Genomic DNA, 18,453 nt, shown 5'->3' with positions numbered 1-18,453 from the left:
ACTACGTCTCCCAGAATGCTCTGAAAGCATCGCCTTATTTTTGCCTGGAGATGCGTTGAGGGCGGACGGATGCGGAGTAGTACCGGCCACAGTGATTTAGCGTAGCGAACCGACTCACCATTCGAGTCAACGATTCATTTGCGCTGACAGAGGCTGCTTTCAAAACTGCATACGACTATAGCCCATTAAATACAGCAGCGTGTCCGGCTTCTAGTTAATTTACTAACTACATGGATTATTTACAGTTACTTATATAAAATATACATTAATTATTTTTTGTATATCTGAAAGCTATTTGACCTTTTTGTAATAACTGATGTAGTTAGCTCATTCACAAAAATGTGATGCCTTAAGAAACATATTGATGTTAAACTACTGCTACTACTTTTTGCATTAATGCTGTTTTTATTTTTATTTTGTACTGCAACAATAAACACTTACTGCCCAGATGAGATTTTCTACAAGCATCTAAAGCATTTGCACAGCATTATATTTTAAGAAAAAAATCAGTACACAAGGATTGTAAAGCAGTATTTTGCTAATTAATAATAGAAGTGTCTAAAACATGGAAGGTGTTATGGTTCAATTGGACCAAAAGGGTTCAATGAAAGAATATACTTTTAAGCATATCCCACATTGGGAAAGAAAACATGGTATATATTTTTGTACATTTCAAATAAATATAAATATATATTTTTTATTTTATACAAACAAATGCAATTTAGCAAGCAAATACCATGTTTGACCATACATTTTTTAATACATTTATATTTGACATACAGCTCTGGAAAAAATAAGAGAAAAGTAAGTTATCCTAAAGCAGTGTGTAAGACTAGTGGAGGAGAACATGTTTACATGATTAAAAACACATATAGGATAAAAGCACATTATTGTCAGAATTAATAATTATTACATAAAAATGTCCAGTAGACACAGATGCAGCATTTTATTACTTAAGTACAGTAAAAATAATACTCCAGTAGATACAGATTTTAGTATTTTAGTATTTAAATACTATTTTGCTTTTTCAGCACCAGCTGGATTCTGTTTCAGTGAATCGTGAATCGGTTCAATTGATCCGACACAAAAAAAAGACTCGGTTGATAGGAGCGATTCGTTGAGGAGTCGCTGGGCTGCTGCGGGGAAAGATGGAGGAGGTGGAGGCAGGAGGTGTTTAGGGAGCGGAGAGATGCAGATTATGGCCGCGCGGGAGAAAAGGAACGATAAACGGGTTTAAACACGGATATTTAAGGTCGTATTCGTTGCAAGGGAGAAGGTGAGCTTAAGGGTAAATTGTGTCATATTGATTTGGGTGTTTAAAGCTTGATTTATTATTTATATCCGGGTTTTCTGCTAAATCTAAATTGTTTATTATTTTTAAATATTATTATTTAATTTTCTTGACAGCTCGCTACTAGAATATAAGGTTATTGTAACGCTCAGGCAGCCCGTGCTGCTGTTAAATAAACGTAAAGGGGGAAGGAAGGAAGACACGGATGGTTTGGGCGTGTTGGTCGAGCGCTCGAGCATCATCAGCTATCTCTAATGTCGTGTTATTATTATCATTATAATAAAAATGCGTGCTTGTTTAATGATCGTAATTTAAGTCGTGGGATTTCAGTGCAATGTCAAGCGAACGTTCGCCCGACCGCTGAATGAAGAACTGGACGTACAGGACCTGAAGGAAAGCCTCCAGTACTCAGAGAAAGATGGAAATAGCTGCTCATTCTCTGCTTCTGTTCTGCTGGACCCTGCTGGCCGTGCTGGCCGCCTCAGTGCCCGGCTGTGGGGCCGCAGGGCTCCGTGTCGCCCTCCTGCATCCTGCCCGCCGACCCAGCCAGCAGGGGGCGCCGCGGAGACGCCGGGCGGCCAGGAGCGTGACCTTCGTGGACATGATCGACAACCTGCGCGGCAAGTCCGGCCAGGGGTACTACGTGGAGATGGCTGTGGGCACGCCCCCTCAGAAGGTGACGTGAGGGTTGAGGGGACTGGGGTATAGCGCAGAAAACGATAACATTGTGACAACGTTGGGGAAATTAGGTTAATTAGGTGCCCCAAATGTTGTCAGGATGTTAAAATAATGAAGAGTAATTCCTCACAAAGTTGTGACATTAAGTGACAGTGTTTCAGGGGGTTGTCAAAATGTTATCTGACGATGTTCTAAGTGGTTGTTTCAACGTTTTGGGAGGTTGTGATAATGTTATCTGACAATGTTCTAAGAGGTTGTACCAACGTTTAACGAGGTTGCGATAACGTTGTCTGACAATGTTCTAAGAGGTTGTGTCAACGTTTAACGAGGTTGCGATAACGTTGTCTGACAATGTTCTAAGAGGTTGTGCCAACGTTTTAGGAGATTGCAATAATGTTATCTGACGATGTTCTAACACATTGTGACAATGTTTTAGGAGGTTGTGATAATGTTATCTGAAAATGTTCCATGAGGTTCTGACAATGTTTTAGGAGGTTGTGATAATATTACCTGACAATTTTCTAAGAGGTTGTGCCAACGTTTAAGGAGAGGCTGATATCATTATGGTGATATTACATTCAATTTGTGTTAACTATATCTGACAATGTTTTAAGAGGTTGTCACAATGTTTAATGAGGGGCTGATAATGTTTTTGATAACATTCAAGAATGTTTTGATAATGTAGAAAGTTGTGACAGTGTTCCAGGAGGTTGTGATAATGTTTTAGGAGGTTTTGACAACGGTTTATGAGGGGCTGATAATGTAAATACTAGAGCCCCCTTAGAAGGTATGGTAAAGGTTGAGAGGGATTGGGTATAACCCAGCAAATAGTAGCATTAGCGTTGGGAGGACTGTTCTTTTGCTGTATCTCAACATTGTCACAATTCTGAAATGTTGAAATATAATTCTTAAGAAAGTCGTGACGTTGTGTGATAGCGGTATATGAGCTTGTTACAACATTATCTCAACATTCTAGTGGGTTGTGGCAATGTTCTTGGAGGTTGTGACAATGTTGACTGACAATTGTTTGAGAAGTGCATGATAATATCATCTAACAACATTCTTTAAGGTTGCAACAATGTTCTAGAAGGTTGTAACAACATTTCGGAAAATTGTGACTGTTATCTGAAAACATTCTTGGAGGTTGTAACAATGTTCTAGAAATTTGTGACAGTGTTTTAGAAGGCTGTGACAATGTTATTTTATTACGTAGGAATTTGAGACAATATTATTTCATTATGTAGAAATCTATGACAGCATTAGAATATAGAATAGTAGAATAGTTGAATAAAAATCCTATAGAATTTAATTTGAAAACAGCTTGGTTTTATGGTTTTTGTGATGTCACAAAAGCCAGCATGTTTACAGGAATGAAAATGTAAAAAATACACTGTCAGGGAACTATGGGATATGAAAAGTACCATATGCTAAAAGATTGTCTGTTAGTCTGTATTAGTAAACATAGCAGAACACTATAACTACATTTCTCTGGGCTTGTCAATAGGGCCTGTTTGGTGCTATGTATGAAGGGCATGGCCTTGTGTGCTGCAGCTGTGGGGTTGCCCAGAGCCTGGCACAAGCATTACTAACAAGCCTTTACTTAGAGAATCAGCCAACCAGTGCCACGAGCCCTGGTATCAAGGACTCTGGGCAGAGATTTTACCATTTTGACTTCACCAGAAAATGTGAGATTGAATACTTGAGAAGAGACAATGAGTATGATCAGTTTCTGTACTAAACAGCAAAAAATGTAAATGTAAAATAGTGTATGTCACATGATTACAATAGTCGATATATTACAGTTCCTCTATTTAAAACTTTTTTTAAAAAACTTTTTTATAAATTATTTTGAACTAAAGTTTAGTTTCGCTTAGCAAATGCTGACCCGTTTCAAAACAGTGCTTTAAAATCTTGACTCCAGCAGTTTTGGATTGACACTAAAAAGAATATTTCACGAGTGACACATATAAGAGTTACCAAAAGGAGATAACAGCAGGAGTGTTAAATTCCCCCAAGTGTTAATTATGAACAACACTGCTGTGTGCAACACTGTGTAAGCTGTAAACTGCAAGTTCTTATTTAAACACCTCTCAGTCACACGACAACACTGTGAAAGTCTTTCACTATCAGCAGTGTGATAGTTACGCTCTGTAGATGCTAATAAACAGACATTTATAACAAAAAATATTTTTTAAACAAAAAATGAGTACCAGTACCATGTACCAGTACCATGAACATTTTTGTAATTAGATGCATTAGTTTTTTGTTATTTTCTTACCCGTAGTTCTTCAGTTAAATACAGATTCTAAGTCATTAGTTTACATTTCAAGCTTTAATAAACAATTAAAATTATTTTGCTAAAAATGAATTTAGTTATTTTGTCGGATTAGATTTACAAATGTAGGTAATGCCTGCACGTATTGATGCATTAATGCACATTGCCTCAATCATCAGCTTCACCCATATCAGTGGTGGCTAATGCCGACATCGCTAATCACACGAGTACAGGAAAAATGTTCACATTCACATGGTAAATCAGTACCATCTGTACCTAAATCGGTGTTATGTACCGGAATTAAGTTGATGCTTTACTGACTGAAAGTAAGATTGGAATCTATGTTGGTGTTATTTTGAGCTTGGAATGCTCCTAATTGCAGTTCATATGTCATATTTGTGTAAAATAAAACGTTTTTTTTGTTACTTTGCCGCCTCAGCCCACAAGCTTATTTCACTTTCAGTATGGATTTCATATTTTTTAGCTTGTCCAGAAATGCATGTGTAAAGTGTGTCCTTTAATGGAGTCTCAAAGTGCAAGTTACATTTCCAAATTGTAGGTGGAACCCAGAAGATAGAAATTGCAATCCTCACATAATGCTTTGTCACAAACTTTAAATATGTCTCACCAAAATATTTTGATGCATGCCATTTATTGTATAGGTTGTGCAATATTGTTGTGTCGCCCAGGACAAACATAACTTATCTAAATAATCTAATCATCTTGTCAATTTTCCTTTTAGAGGTCATCAGGAGATCAACAATATATTATTATACACTGTAATTTACATCTCTAGTTTTATAGTATTTAAAAAGGTAACTATCACATTGGTATATGCATATTCCATCATTAAAGACCTCATGAAAATATCGACATTAGAAAAACCTCTAGATTTAAGAGAATGTCCAGAAATCAGAAAACTGATGTGAAAGCAAGTAAACACAAATGGCATAGAGATATTCATAATGGAGAAGTAACAGGAAGTAAATGTGTGTGTTTGTGTGTGGTGGGTTGCCAGAGTGGCAGGATGCAGGCTGCTGGCCCGGATTTAGCGGGCAAAAGGGGCAGGAAGCCAGAGGAAAGGATTGATGACCTGAGCAGTCACTGAGATAGGCAGAGACACATGCAGAGTCAGCAGTGCAGGACTGATGTGGTTGAGGCACAGTGCTGGAAGAGCTTCAGCAGAAAACTTTAGGAAGTTTGTGAATGCATGCACATGAGCTCGAATTATGTTCCCTACAGAACAGGACAGGATGCTGACTAGACCACAGTGTAATATCCACATATATATTTAGACATCCCTATTACATATTTAAAGAAAAGCTTTGGCAGTAGAATGGGATACTCTGTAGTAGCCGTACAAGCCAAATGCCAAGTGTAAGCTAGAGGGGTGTAAACCCCCATCACTGAGATGTAGTTGGAGTGGTGTTTGTGATAGACAACTAGTAAATATCCAACATTGTCAGGCATTGTCGGAGTGGTCCAGTGGACTAATGCACTGCTACTATGATCAGGAGATCACCAGTTCGAATCCTGTTCACATAGCTTGCCATCAGCTGCTGGAGCCCTGAGAGAGCACAATTGGCCTTGCTCTATCTCCACATCACTCCAAAAGGGTGATGTCAATCAGCACATGGCGTCTGTGAGCTGATATATCAGGTAGAGAAGTGTCACTGCGCTTTCCTCCGAGTGCGCTGTGATGCTACTCGGAAATGCTGCATCATCAGCAGCAGTTCAAATAGAGGAGGGGGCTGACTTCACATGTATCAGAGGAGGCATGTGCTAGCCTTCAATCTCCTGGTTTTTAGCCATCGCTAGTGATAGGGAGAGTCCTAATTAGTGCTTTGGGTAATTAGGTAATTATGTAACAAGAATTATTATAGAGTGATATCTGCTGATTGTTATGCATTAGTATGTAAAATGAAGATAAAGTGTTGCCTCAGGGTATGGCTTGTGAATGTTCATAGCTGTATAAGTTATGAGGCAGTATCTTGTGAGTGAGTTATGTGGTTAACAGACATTTAACATTCCTCTATCCTCAGTGTTGTGTTTATACCCACAATGGCTGGTAATGATAGTAATCGGCAATGTTTGGCTAGAATTGTCCACGTGTACAGACAAGCGACTCCGGCAGAAATCCTATACACAAAAGTCATGGGACAGGACATTTGGCATGTTAGTGCAATTTACAATTAAATTAAAGTACATTTAAATCTTTACATGATGTTGACCAATGATGATCTTTAATCATATTATAACAGATTGATTCACCAGGGTGGTTTAACATGTTTCCAGCTGTATCAGAATTGTAATATTCAACATTTTTCAATATTGTGAATGATATTATACCCTGAAAAATTGTGCCATATAACCCACCCCTAATTATCACATCAGGGTACTACTTTTGTGCTGTTTTCAGAAAAAGAAAAATGCACACTGTTCTCATTTCTCATTATTCATCTACTAGAGACAGATTATATCTGTCCAGTATCATTTATTTTACTCATTTTACTTTTTTATATCTCAGTTAGGGGTGTGCCATATCATATTGCATGCAATAAAAAAATTAATTTTCAATTTGTTGCAGTATGGTATTCTTGAAAAAAAATTAATTCAATGTTTTATCATAGTGTCAAGAGTATCATTATTGTGAAAATACCATGAAATATTGTGATATTATTTTAGAACCATATAGCCCACCCCTACTCAGTACTGTATTTTATCTGTATTGTGAGTGGATGAATGAGTAAATGTATAAATGAATGAATGACCATCAAATACACTGATTCAACACTACACTGAGATTACTGCAGTCAAATGCGGTAGAGTAGAGTAAGGGAGTGTTCATTCAAGAGCATTCAGCTACTACAGTCTTGAGCTCTGCTGCCCATCACATATCTCTCTCTCCTCCCTCTCTCTCTCCCTGGGTGTGTATCACATTTTGCGCAGTCAGTGAGTCTAGCAGGCCGGCAGCCTGTCTCTAGTGGCATGCAGGAGGATGATCAATAATACATCTGCTCTTTAAATACCCTTGCTGGAAGCCTGAAGTTGCAAGGACAAACACACACAGTAGAAGGCCCCCAAAATAACATTTCACTTTGCGTACACATCAGCGTCAATCATTAACCAGAGCTCACTACCCAAAATGCATGGATGAGGAAAGAGTATGGAGTTGGATGGATGTAGGGAGATATAGAATGGATGGTGTATCTACAAAGAAAAAACAATACAAACAGTGCAACAAAGGAACTACAACCCAAGTGAGCAAAACAAAGGAAACAATCACAACCTAAATTAACATAAATGGATAAACTAAAGAACAGAAAACTTACACAAACGCACATCCAAGTGAAGCATAATCCTTAATCCAAAATGGTACAAATCCTCAGACCATGCCAAACAGAAAAAATAAAAATGGCCGACAGTGACCTTTTAAACTCTCAGCCAAAGGATTTTGGTCTTTGTAGTTTTTAACCTGCTCCTAGGGAATTTCCAACATGTGTTTGATATTTTTGTTGTGAGGGAGGGTGCTGGTGGTTTTATAAGTTAAAGGAGCATTATGCATAAAATTGGTATTTCTAAAAAAAAACGTTTAAAGGACACGATTTACACATGCATTTCTCCACAAGCTGAGTATTGATAGCTAGGTTGTTTGCCATGTCCCATTGAAGCTAAAGAATGAGGCACTGCCGGTCATGATCATTATGACACACTGTGCTCCCTGTTCACTGTAGGTGTTAATGTAATACTGTGTATTGGGGAATGTTAAATGCTAAAACACCTCCAATTTGCATATTCCTATCCCATGACATTTGCCATGTCCCTGTATATTCTACACAGTACTGAGTTTTAGATCAAAATACTTATCTACCACTCTGGATTATTGTTGTTGAAGCTAAATTAAATTACAATTTACTTACTATGCTCACAATGTATGTATTCTTGTGTTGCAGTTGAACATCCTCGTGGATACAGGTAGCAGTAATTTCGCAGTAGGAGCTGCAGCACACCCATTTCTACGCAGATACTACCATCGTTCCTTGTAAGTATTGCTTGAAAAATAAGCCTTTTTCTAAAAAAAAAAGCAGATTACTTTAGCTAAAGTGTTCCTTTGTGATGTAACCTTGTCAAAGTAAAGTACAGTACAGATGTAAAGTACAGATGATACATGTGCAAAGGATGCATTTTCTTAGACAGTGCAAAAATGCACCGAAAAAAACATGGGTTCGCTGTTCCACCAATCAGGAGTGAGTGGTGTAGCCCTCGTGAAGCTTACACATATTTTGGATAGTCATGCCAAAAATCATGCCAAATACTGATAATTTATTTGAGAACAAAACAATTGGGGGGGGGGGGGCACAGAATGGTGCAGCAGTCTGAAGCGCTGCAACTATAATCAGGAGATCGCTGGTTCGAATCCCGTTAATGTAGCTTGCCATCAGCTGCCGGAGCCCTGAAAGAGCCCAATTGGACTTGCTCTCTCTGGGTGGGTAGATGGTGCTTTTTCCCCTCATCACTCCTAAGGTGATGTTGATCAGCACAAGGCTGCATCTGTGAGCTGATGTATTGGAATCGAGTCGCTGAGCTTTCCTCCGAGTGCGCTGTGATGCTACTCAGCAATGCTGCATCAGCAGCAGTTTGAAATGAGGTGGTGGTTGACTTCAAATGTGTTGGAGGAGGCACTTGCCAGTCTTCACCCTCCCTGGGGTGATGGGGATATACAACTGAGTAGCAGCTGAATGGGTGGAACAATTGGCTAAGCTAAATTGGGAGAAAATGGGAAAAAATTAGAAATAGAGACCATAATATGCTATAGGACATCCTACATATTCTTACAGCACCATGATTAATGTAGTAAAGTATTTTTTTCCTTAATATGAAATGTACCAACATGTTATTTTATCAAGATAACATTAGAAACAGATATATATTTTTATTGTTCATCTGAATGGTTTAAATATCTTATAATTAAAGAGTGTTGCTTCTCAGTTCACTCCTGAAATCACCACTTTTATCCTTTTTTTTATCCCAGATCCACATCATACAAAGACCTGGGCCGGAGTGTGTACGTGCCCTACACTCAGGGCCGCTGGGAAGGGGAGCTGGGGACAGATCTGGTGTCAGTACCCCACGGCCCCAATATGTCACTGAGGGCCAACATCGCAGCCATCACCCAGTCAGATCGCTTCTTCATTAACGGCTCCAACTGGGAGGGCATCCTGGGGCTAGCCTACGCTGAAATCGCCAGGGTCAGTCCTCTGTGTGTGTGTGTTGCTGGAGTGCATGATTGAGTTTGTACAAATTGTTTTAGCATACTTTAATATATTTAGTATAGCTGACGTCCTCGTGCATGTTCTTTCTTCTCGTCAGCCTGATGAGACCCTGGAGCCCTTCTTTGACTCACTGGTGAGGCAGACCAATGTGCCCAACCTCTTCTCCCTGCAGCTGTGTGGAGCCGGCTTCACCCAGAACTACAGCCTGGGCAGCGCCACTGTGGGCGGCAGCATGGTATGACGTCATCTAGATAGTCAATGTACATAACTACTTGAAAATACTGGGAAATAGTGACTGTACTGGGTTTCTTTGCAGATCATTGGAGGAGTTGATCCTTCCCTTTATGTTGGAGAGGTCTGGTACACACCAATCCGCAGAGAGTGGTACTATGAGGTCATCATTGTACGCATTGAGGTCAATGGACAAGATCTCAATATGGACTGCAAAGAGGTATAGGAAAAAAAGCAGGTCATGAGTTTGCTTTCATTGTTTTAAAGATGTGTATAGGAATGCTAATTATGGATTAATAACCTATTATAGTATATATTTCAGCACTGTTTATTGATGTATACATTCTGTCTTAGTGTACTGAAATGTATATTGACTAATACTTTCTACACTCATTGACAAAAAAACACCAAGAGTTAGTTGTTGGAATCTAGTGAAATTTTATATGTATGAATAAAATCTGGTGAACATTTCTGGAAAACCCTGCATTGTGTGAATGAGCATTGTCCTGCTGAAAAATGCCAATGGAAGCACTGTCATGAGAGGCAACACACGTGGCCGCAGGATATCCTGTACATCCTGTCACTAAATGTCCCTCATATCACTACTAGGGGTGACCAACTGGTGATTGACCAACTGGCCTTCTTACACAAACCTGACCATTTAATCATATCGCACGTATAATAGTTTACTTATCGTCCTGAGATATACCTGCAGCAATCTGGGGTGCATTATTTTTGTCACGGAGTGTATTCTATTTTTTATTCTAGTTTTTTTGTCTAATATTTCCTATTATAGTTCAGAGGTTTGTTATAGTGGTTGTCTATGGAGTAATACTTCATTATATGTTTATTCTAGTATTCTTGTAATATTGTGCTGAAGTCCTGCTGGATAGAATTATACAATTCTTATTGTTTTAGACTGAAATACATTTTGAAGTGCTTGTTATGCACTGCTGAAATCACAAGCACAGTTATTAACTGTTCAGACCATGTTTTCATCTCTCAAACTCAGAATGACTTGCTTTTCTATTTTGTAATAACAGTGTAAGAAGGGAGAGCATAAAACGCTGTGATATACCACCTGTACAATCATTTCTCAACTAAGAAAAGTCAACAGAAATTCACAGTAAATCATACTCATATCTCTCTTCCCTCTCTCTGCTTCTCTGACAGTATAATTATGATAAAAGCATAGTAGACAGCGGGACCACAAACCTGCGGCTTCCTCGCAAAGTGTTCCAGGCTGCTGTAAAGGCTATTGAAGCAGCTTCTTCAGTAAGTACCTCACTCCTCTCCCTCTGCTGCTAACGGCTTTGCTCTTTTCCCCCCACTGTCTGTGACAGAGAAAAACGAGGTGCGCAGGCTTTCCTTTTAAGCTTTGCGGTTTCAGCACTTCTGCTCTGTCCCCAGGTAGAGCCTTGCTGCTGTATTATTCTTCCTCTGGTCTGTTCTGAGGTTTTCTGGAGACTGTTCAGCACGATGTTCTAAAGTAGCTCATAACTGGGTTATCAAGAAGTGCATGCTTTCTTTCTTCATGTCTGATATTACATTATTCATAAGTTTCTGATGCCATTTTCAGATCAATGGATCTACTCAACATGAGCAATGTGTTAGTCATCTTTAGCATTTAGTACCACAGCCAGGCTAGGGCTTCTTTAGCCTTGGAACGTAAATTTTTCAAAGGCTTTTCAGTAAAGGCACTGGGTATATGTAGAGAACTGTGCCAACTTAAATAACCGTTTGGACCATTTTTCGCACTAAAAGGCGCACTGGATTATAAAGGGCACTGGATTATAAAGCGCACTGAATTATAAGGCGCATTATGCAACACTAGGAAGTAACAGGGATGTTGCCACGTTTTCCTTCTAATTCAGCAGATCTATCTATGGGGTGTAATTATGTTAAGTAAACAAAACTGTAATTCTTAAAAAAAAAGTCAAACGAGTAAAGAGCTTCCGTTTATTTGTGGAAAGCTTAGATTTCCAGATTTCAACTAAGGCTGGGTGCAGCAGCATTAGCATACTGGTTAACTGAATACCGCTCAACAGTGCTTCATGAGGAACCCTGAGTGTTCCAGTAAGCCATGGTGATATCAGCTAGCGTTTCAGTCCAAGTAGCTTGTTTTAGCATCCAATGCTAATGCTGCTCCAGCAGTGCTAGCCAGGGTTAGCAGCAGGCTACAGTTCAATATACTCACCTCCGAACGACGAAACAGCTAGCGCTTATCGCAGTTAGTGATGCTAATAATGCTAATGCTAATACTTTGCTGGCATTGGTGTGCAGAAGTCTTTTCATTATATTGTTATCATTATAATTCTTTTTTTTTTACTTTGTAACCTAATCTAACTTAAGGGTAGATAGTTTAATCTAGTCTCCATCTTATCACACTTCCTGGATCCCTGGTTTAAAATTAAAAGCTCTGTGAAAAGTTTTGTAATTGCGATTAAAAAAGCATGTAAAGATGTGAGTTTTTAGTCATATTACCCAGTCCTACTTCTCATCATTGTTACCAATGTTAGTATGTACAGTATTGTTTAAGTATTTAACTTTTCTTCCATGCTAACTCTTTTATCCGTCCTTCAGCTCTGACTCTTTTATCCTCTGTTTTTTTTCTCTGTCTCTCTGTCTCTGTGTCTCTGTTGTGCAGACAGAGCAGTTTCCATCTGGCTTTTGGCTGGGGGAGCAGTTGGTGTGCTGGCAGGCTGGCACCACCCCCTGGCACATCTTCCCCGTCATTTCTCTTTACCTGATGAGTGAGAACCGCAACCAGTCCTTCCGCATCTCCATCCTGCCCCAGGTGTGTCTGATTTTATATGTGTTCGGAACACAGTCACCCTGAGAAGAACAGAGCTGGCCTGCAGGACTTTTCTTATCTGTTAGAATAAGAACTGTTTGAAGCACAGGGACATCTAACTGTCAGTGGTGAGAATGGATTAAACAAAATACTTTTTTTTACAGGAAGAATTTACAGACGGCTGCTAAAAGAGGTCATCTCTATGTACTATTTACTCTATGTATGCCCAAATGTTTTCTTTAAGCCATTTTGCATTTTTTATCATTTTGAAACTGTGTAAGACAGAAATAAAACAGTTAAAACATTTTTAAAAATCCTGTTGCCCGTTCACATGGACAATTCTAGCCAGAAACCGCCAGTCACCACTGTCCACTGTGGGTGGTAACGCCTTCTATAATGTATTCTCCCAGTAAACACATGACACTGTGGCTCGAATAATGTTAAATTAATTTGTGACTTACGTTATATTAAGCTAAAAACAGAACATGTGTACAGTATTTACTGTGTGTGTGTACGTTTTAAGCCAGGGGTGTCCAAACTTTTTTTGTTGGGGGCCAGAAGGTGAAATATATTTGAAGTCACGGGCCACAGACTCTTTTGCCCTTTTTCTGTGCTACAAATGAAAACTCTCGCCCCTTTTAGACTCTTTGGCCTGTTTTTCTGTGCTACAACTGAACACTCTCTCCCCTTTTAGACTCTTTGGCCCGTTTTTCTGCGCCACAACTGCGCACCCTCTCCGTTTTTAGACTCTTTGGCCCGTTTTTTGTGCTACAACTGCGCACTCTCTCCACTTTTAGACTCTTTGGCCCGTTTTTCTGTGCTACAACTGCGCACTCTCTCCGCTTTTAGACTCTTTGGCCCGTTTTTCTGTGCTACAACTGCGCACTCTCTCCGTTTTTAGACTCTTTGGCCCGTTTTTCTGTGCTACAACTGTGCACTCTCTCTGCTTTTAGACTCTTTGGCCCGTTTTTCTGCGCTACAACTGCGCACCCTCTCCACTTTTAGACTCTTTGGCCCGTTTCTGAAATCTAGCGTTCAAACTTTGAATCTCACATTATAAAAACCTGCTTAACAGCAGGCCAACTTACATTCTATTTCTAAAATACCTCGCGGGCCGCTCCAAAAAGGAAACGGGCCGTAGTTTGGACACCCTTGTTTTAAGCTAATGCTCATGTCCTCTCTTTGGTCTTGTCTCTCTGCAGCAATATCTCAGGCCAGTAGAGGATGTAGCCTCTGCGCAGGAAGACTGCTACAAGTTTGCTGTTTCTCAGTCCAGCACTGGAACCGTTATGGGTGCTGTGATTATGGAGGGCTTTTATGTTGTGTTTGACCGCGAGCGCAAACGCATCGGCTTTGCTGTCAGCACTTGTCACGGTAAGTGAGGTATTTTTAATATGTTACTCACGATTTTTAGTTTCAGTCATATTTTTATAAACGGTTCAGGGCTCAGTTTCGAATGGCAGCTTGAAGAATCTAGATTTTGCACAGCATACTTTTTTTATCTTTACTGTCTTATTGGCATCAAAGGCAATAAATTAGACACAGGATTTTTTTTAACAGGGAGGTCTATTTAGATTAAAATCTCTTCCTCTTTAAGAAACACATGTACATTAAAATGTTGTCCTCTCCAGTTCACGACGAGTTCCGCACAGCCTCAGTGGAGGGTCCCTTCCATGGCTTGGAGCTGGAGGACTGTGGCTACAACATCCCTCAGACGGACGAGTCCACACTCATGACTATCGCCTATATTATGGCCGGCATCTGTGCCCTCTTCATGTTGCCCCTGTGCCTGATGGTGTGCCAGTGGCGCTTCGCCCGCTGTCTGCACCCGTTTGGCGCTGGTAACTTTGCCGATGACATTTCTCTCCTGAAGTGAAGTCAGCCACACATGTAGAGAGGAAGCACACCCGTACTGCACGAGGCCTCCGTCTTGTTGACCACCGGTTGGACCGTCTCAGAGAGGAGTAACGATGTCGGGTAGGGTGGGGGTGGTCGTGTAGGTCAGGGGGAGTGTATATAGTATGTATGTATTTACACCAGATGTCCTGTTGGACAGTCCTGAAGTGGGGAGAGTTTATAATCCTGTATGTGATGACGGTCCCGTCCCACTTAGCTAGTGTTGGGACTGATGGCTTGAGGTTGTTTAAGTGTGTAATGTTAACGTCTATTGTATGTGTGTGTAGATATGCGTGTATTTAGACCTTTGAGGATGAGTCGTCATTTTGTAGTTGTGTGTTACGCAATTTATTTCTCTATGGAAACTCTGAATGGAGTTTTTGCACATCTGTATTTATGCACCTGTTGCTTTCTATGGGCAACTGACCTTCTAAAGATGATCAATTTATAATGTAATTAAATTGTTCCTTTATATACAGTATGGCATATAATTTAACTTTATGTTTGAGGGAAATTAGTAAATCATGCTTTACACCCTAAAGGGGCATCTTTTAGCCAAGTCAAATGAATATAAAAAGTTATGCAACAGGATTTGTATCTATATAAATACATATAGTACAGAAAAATGTTTTCAATGTATTGCTCAATACACAAAATATATTTTAAGCCATTTTGGAGCATGTCTCATGAAATTCTGACAAAATATCAAGAACAACTTCCATATTAAACATATCAAAAAGTGTAAAAAAAAAAAGCAAAACATTAAATCTAGGTTTTTGCATGACAGCAGAATGATATATGCAAATGATGACATGAAAGTTGTTTAAGATTAAAACACTGCAGTAAAATGTACTACTATTATCAACATTCCATACTAAAATACAGAATAGCACATATAAACAACTTGAGTAGAACTTTTTTAGAATTTTAAAATTTTAACATGAATACTATAATTTTTGTAGTATTTGATTTTAGTAATATGGTGATGTGTTCCCTTTTTAGCTTTTAATAATAGCATGCACTTGAGCTAAAAAGGATTATATATATTTCATAATTTATGCATTCTTCCTCTGCATTCTATGTCTGGTGCAATTTGACTTATTTTGGGGGGGGGGGGGGCTGGAAAGAATTCCACAATTTTGACAAAAAAAACCTTTTTGTTTAAAGGTTTTTTGTCACACTTACTTCACATAAAAAATATATATATATTTACCTTGAAAAATCGTGCTAAATTTGCTTTCTTTAGTTTAAACAAGAAATAATTATATATATATATAATAATTTCATTTTCTCCCAATTTGGTTATCCAATTGTCCCACACCTTTGTGCGCCCCCATCACCGGTGGTACCTGGTGGAGCTGCTGCTTATTAATCATTGCCTGAGCAGCTAGCGTGCTCAGAGAACAGCGCAGCAGCTAGGTTCCGATTCATCCGCTCACAGACGCCACCTTAAGCGTGATGGTGAGAGAGCGCCATCTACCCACCCGGAGGGAGCAAGGCCAGTTGTGCTCCCTCTGAACACCGGCAGCTGATGGCAAAGCTGCATGAGCAGGGGGGTTCAAACCTGCGACCTCCTGCTCATAGTGGCAGCGCTTTAGACCGCTGACCACTCGGCGCCCCAGAAATAATTAATTTTAATTTTGCCTCAGACTTATAGTATTCAGCCCTACTGTAAGTAGGATTTTATTATTTTTTTATTATTATTTTATTTTTTATTTTATTATCACACAGCTCTTTGCCAGAAACAACATGATTTTTTCCATAGAAAATAAATGCAAAGACCTGTAGTTCCTAATATAGTCATGAAACCGACTACAAAATGACGATGAACCTCAAAGGCGTGCGTGTGCGACTGAGAGCTGCTCTCTCACGATGTCATATCCTTTACTAATAACGTCACCTCGAGATATAAAGACTACGTGTAAAGCCAACACTTCTTTTAATTCCTGACTATTTGTGATTTACAACAATACCAGCCTCTGGAAAGGAGTTCACCTATTACTAACCACACACACACACACACACACACACACAGGACTTGCTGTTATAAACATATGAAAGCTTACACAAAGATGCACTTTTATTTTTAAGGTCCGTTTTCTGAAAAATATCCTGTTATCTATGTATCTAAAAGCGCAGCAGCTTTTGTAATATTATTATTATGATTATAATTATGATTATAACGGTTATTATTTTGTTGAATGTGAAGCTGAGTAGTAATTCTGTGCTGGCTTTAATACTGTATGTGGCTTATGTGGGAACAAACATATGCGTGCACAATTTGCACAAATACACACAAAAACACACAACTAACCTGATCACGTTACAAATCTACTGTTGTTGGGCTTCTTCAGAGACTTTATTCACAATTGTACACACACACACACATGTGCGATGTGTTGCAACAGATATACACACGCACAAACACAAACACATCTCTCTTAACTCACTTATGAGCCTTCAGAATCCTTATAATATCATGCTAATATCATGCAGATCTGTGAGAGGTCACAGGGAAATGAGAAGCTGTAATTAGGGATGCACCGGATTTTTGGCAAAATAGTGAAAATGGCAAATAAAACCATTCATGGTGTTTGGCTGAATAATTAAAAAGAGCAAATAATGCATACAGAATAATGACTAATTTATTTTTAATTATATTGCCGTGTTTCTTTTAAAGAGCCACTAAACCCTTAACCATATTTTTGTTTCATTAATAGCGGAAATGTGTTCCTTTGAAGTAATGAAACATATCAGTCCTGCTTATAATGTTATCAACATTTCCCAACCTTTAAAAAAACGCTTTTACTGTGTTCATTTCTGCGTCTGCATACTGAGGCACACTGCTGCTGCTGCAGCTCAGCCAATCAGCTCTCCCTCCTGCCCTACGCCTAAACCCATACATCACCCAGTGCCCTGCACAAACTACTCCTCCCATTTTTTTTAGCCTTTTTCAAATTTGAGCTGAGAGAGGAGTCAGCAAAAATCAGGGGGGTTAGTTTCTCTTTAGTGTTAGGATTGATTTATATGAAATGAAATGAAATAAAGCGTTCAACATCAGTTATCACATTTATCTAATATAAGTTTAATCAGTTTACTGCTGAAAGCTTAAGCTAACTAACTGTAGCATTCATTTGTTTACTAAAAGACTGGCTGCTTTTATCTGTGTTTAAATGTAAATTTCAGTCATATGTGGCTTGAGTAGCACTGCTACTCTAGTGCATTTGACTAAAATTGCACTGCTTTAAGTACATTTCTGAATAAAATAGCAGTACTGAGATAGATTTATGACTAGAATTGCACTGCTAAGGTAGTTAGCTAGCTAGGTTAGCTAGTTAAGTAGTAAAATGTGTTGCTAGAACAGCACTGCTAAAGTAAATTTATAATCAGAATAGTAGCTACTGCTGAGTAAATGTATTAAGTATTATTTTTTGTCTTGTCTACAGCGATATTAAACATTTTAGCAAAGTGTTTATTAATACATATTTTTCATTGTATTTTAGCAACTGCAGTTTCTTTTCAGTGGTGAGAAAGTGTAAAAACTAATGAAACCTGCAAAAAACATATAAAAATATTCAGCCTTCGACCAAATGTTTTATTTTGTCCAGTTTTAGACAGAAATGATCATTTCGGTGCATCCCTAGTTGTGTTTGCCTATGCAGTACAGTAGTGCGCCTGATTATATCATGCTAGCTTTCATCCAATCAGAGCACAACATACAGTAGCTGATTTATATCACCTGCTCTCATGTTTCAACCCCTACAGATCCTGGTGTCCATTAGTTTTTAATGCATTGCACTGGACTGGAACACTACTTGATATGTGTGTCATGTTTCATTTTAATGTCCATTATTGGATTTTACACACCAGTGATATGCCACTTACTGTTGTCTAATGACTGTCAAACTGGATTTCTGGCTTTTGTGTTTGATTACTGAGGCACTGTTCAATATGCACTGAATACAAACCTATTGACTTATTGTTCGATTTCTGGTCTTTTTTTCCATATATATCA

At 38.9% G+C, this 18,453-nt stretch overlaps 1 protein-coding gene across 1 annotated transcript; it reads left to right on the top strand.

Moving 5' to 3' along the window:
• Positions 1–1,116: 1,116 nt before the first annotated feature.
• Positions 1,117–18,418, top strand: bace1 (beta-secretase 1). The gene is made up of 10 exons (XM_022679059.2): positions 1,117–1,276; positions 1,622–1,967; positions 8,198–8,286; positions 9,277–9,493; positions 9,615–9,752; positions 9,834–9,968; positions 10,922–11,023; positions 12,396–12,545; positions 13,745–13,916; positions 14,174–18,418. Exons 2-10 carry the CDS (start codon positions 1,710–1,712, stop codon positions 14,416–14,418), a joined length of 1,506 nt encoding a protein of 501 aa, XP_022534780.1. The 5' UTR covers positions 1,117–1,276; positions 1,622–1,709; the 3' UTR covers positions 14,419–18,418.
• Positions 18,419–18,453: the final 35 nt, after the last annotated feature.

Source organism: Astyanax mexicanus, chromosome 4, assembly GCF_023375975.1.
Source record: "Astyanax mexicanus isolate ESR-SI-001 chromosome 4, AstMex3_surface, whole genome shotgun sequence".
Classification (NCBI taxonomy): Eukaryota; Metazoa; Chordata; class Actinopteri; order Characiformes; family Acestrorhamphidae; genus Astyanax; species Astyanax mexicanus.
Note: the sequence above shows the minus strand (reverse complement) of the source record. Positions and strands in the feature narration are given on the sequence as shown.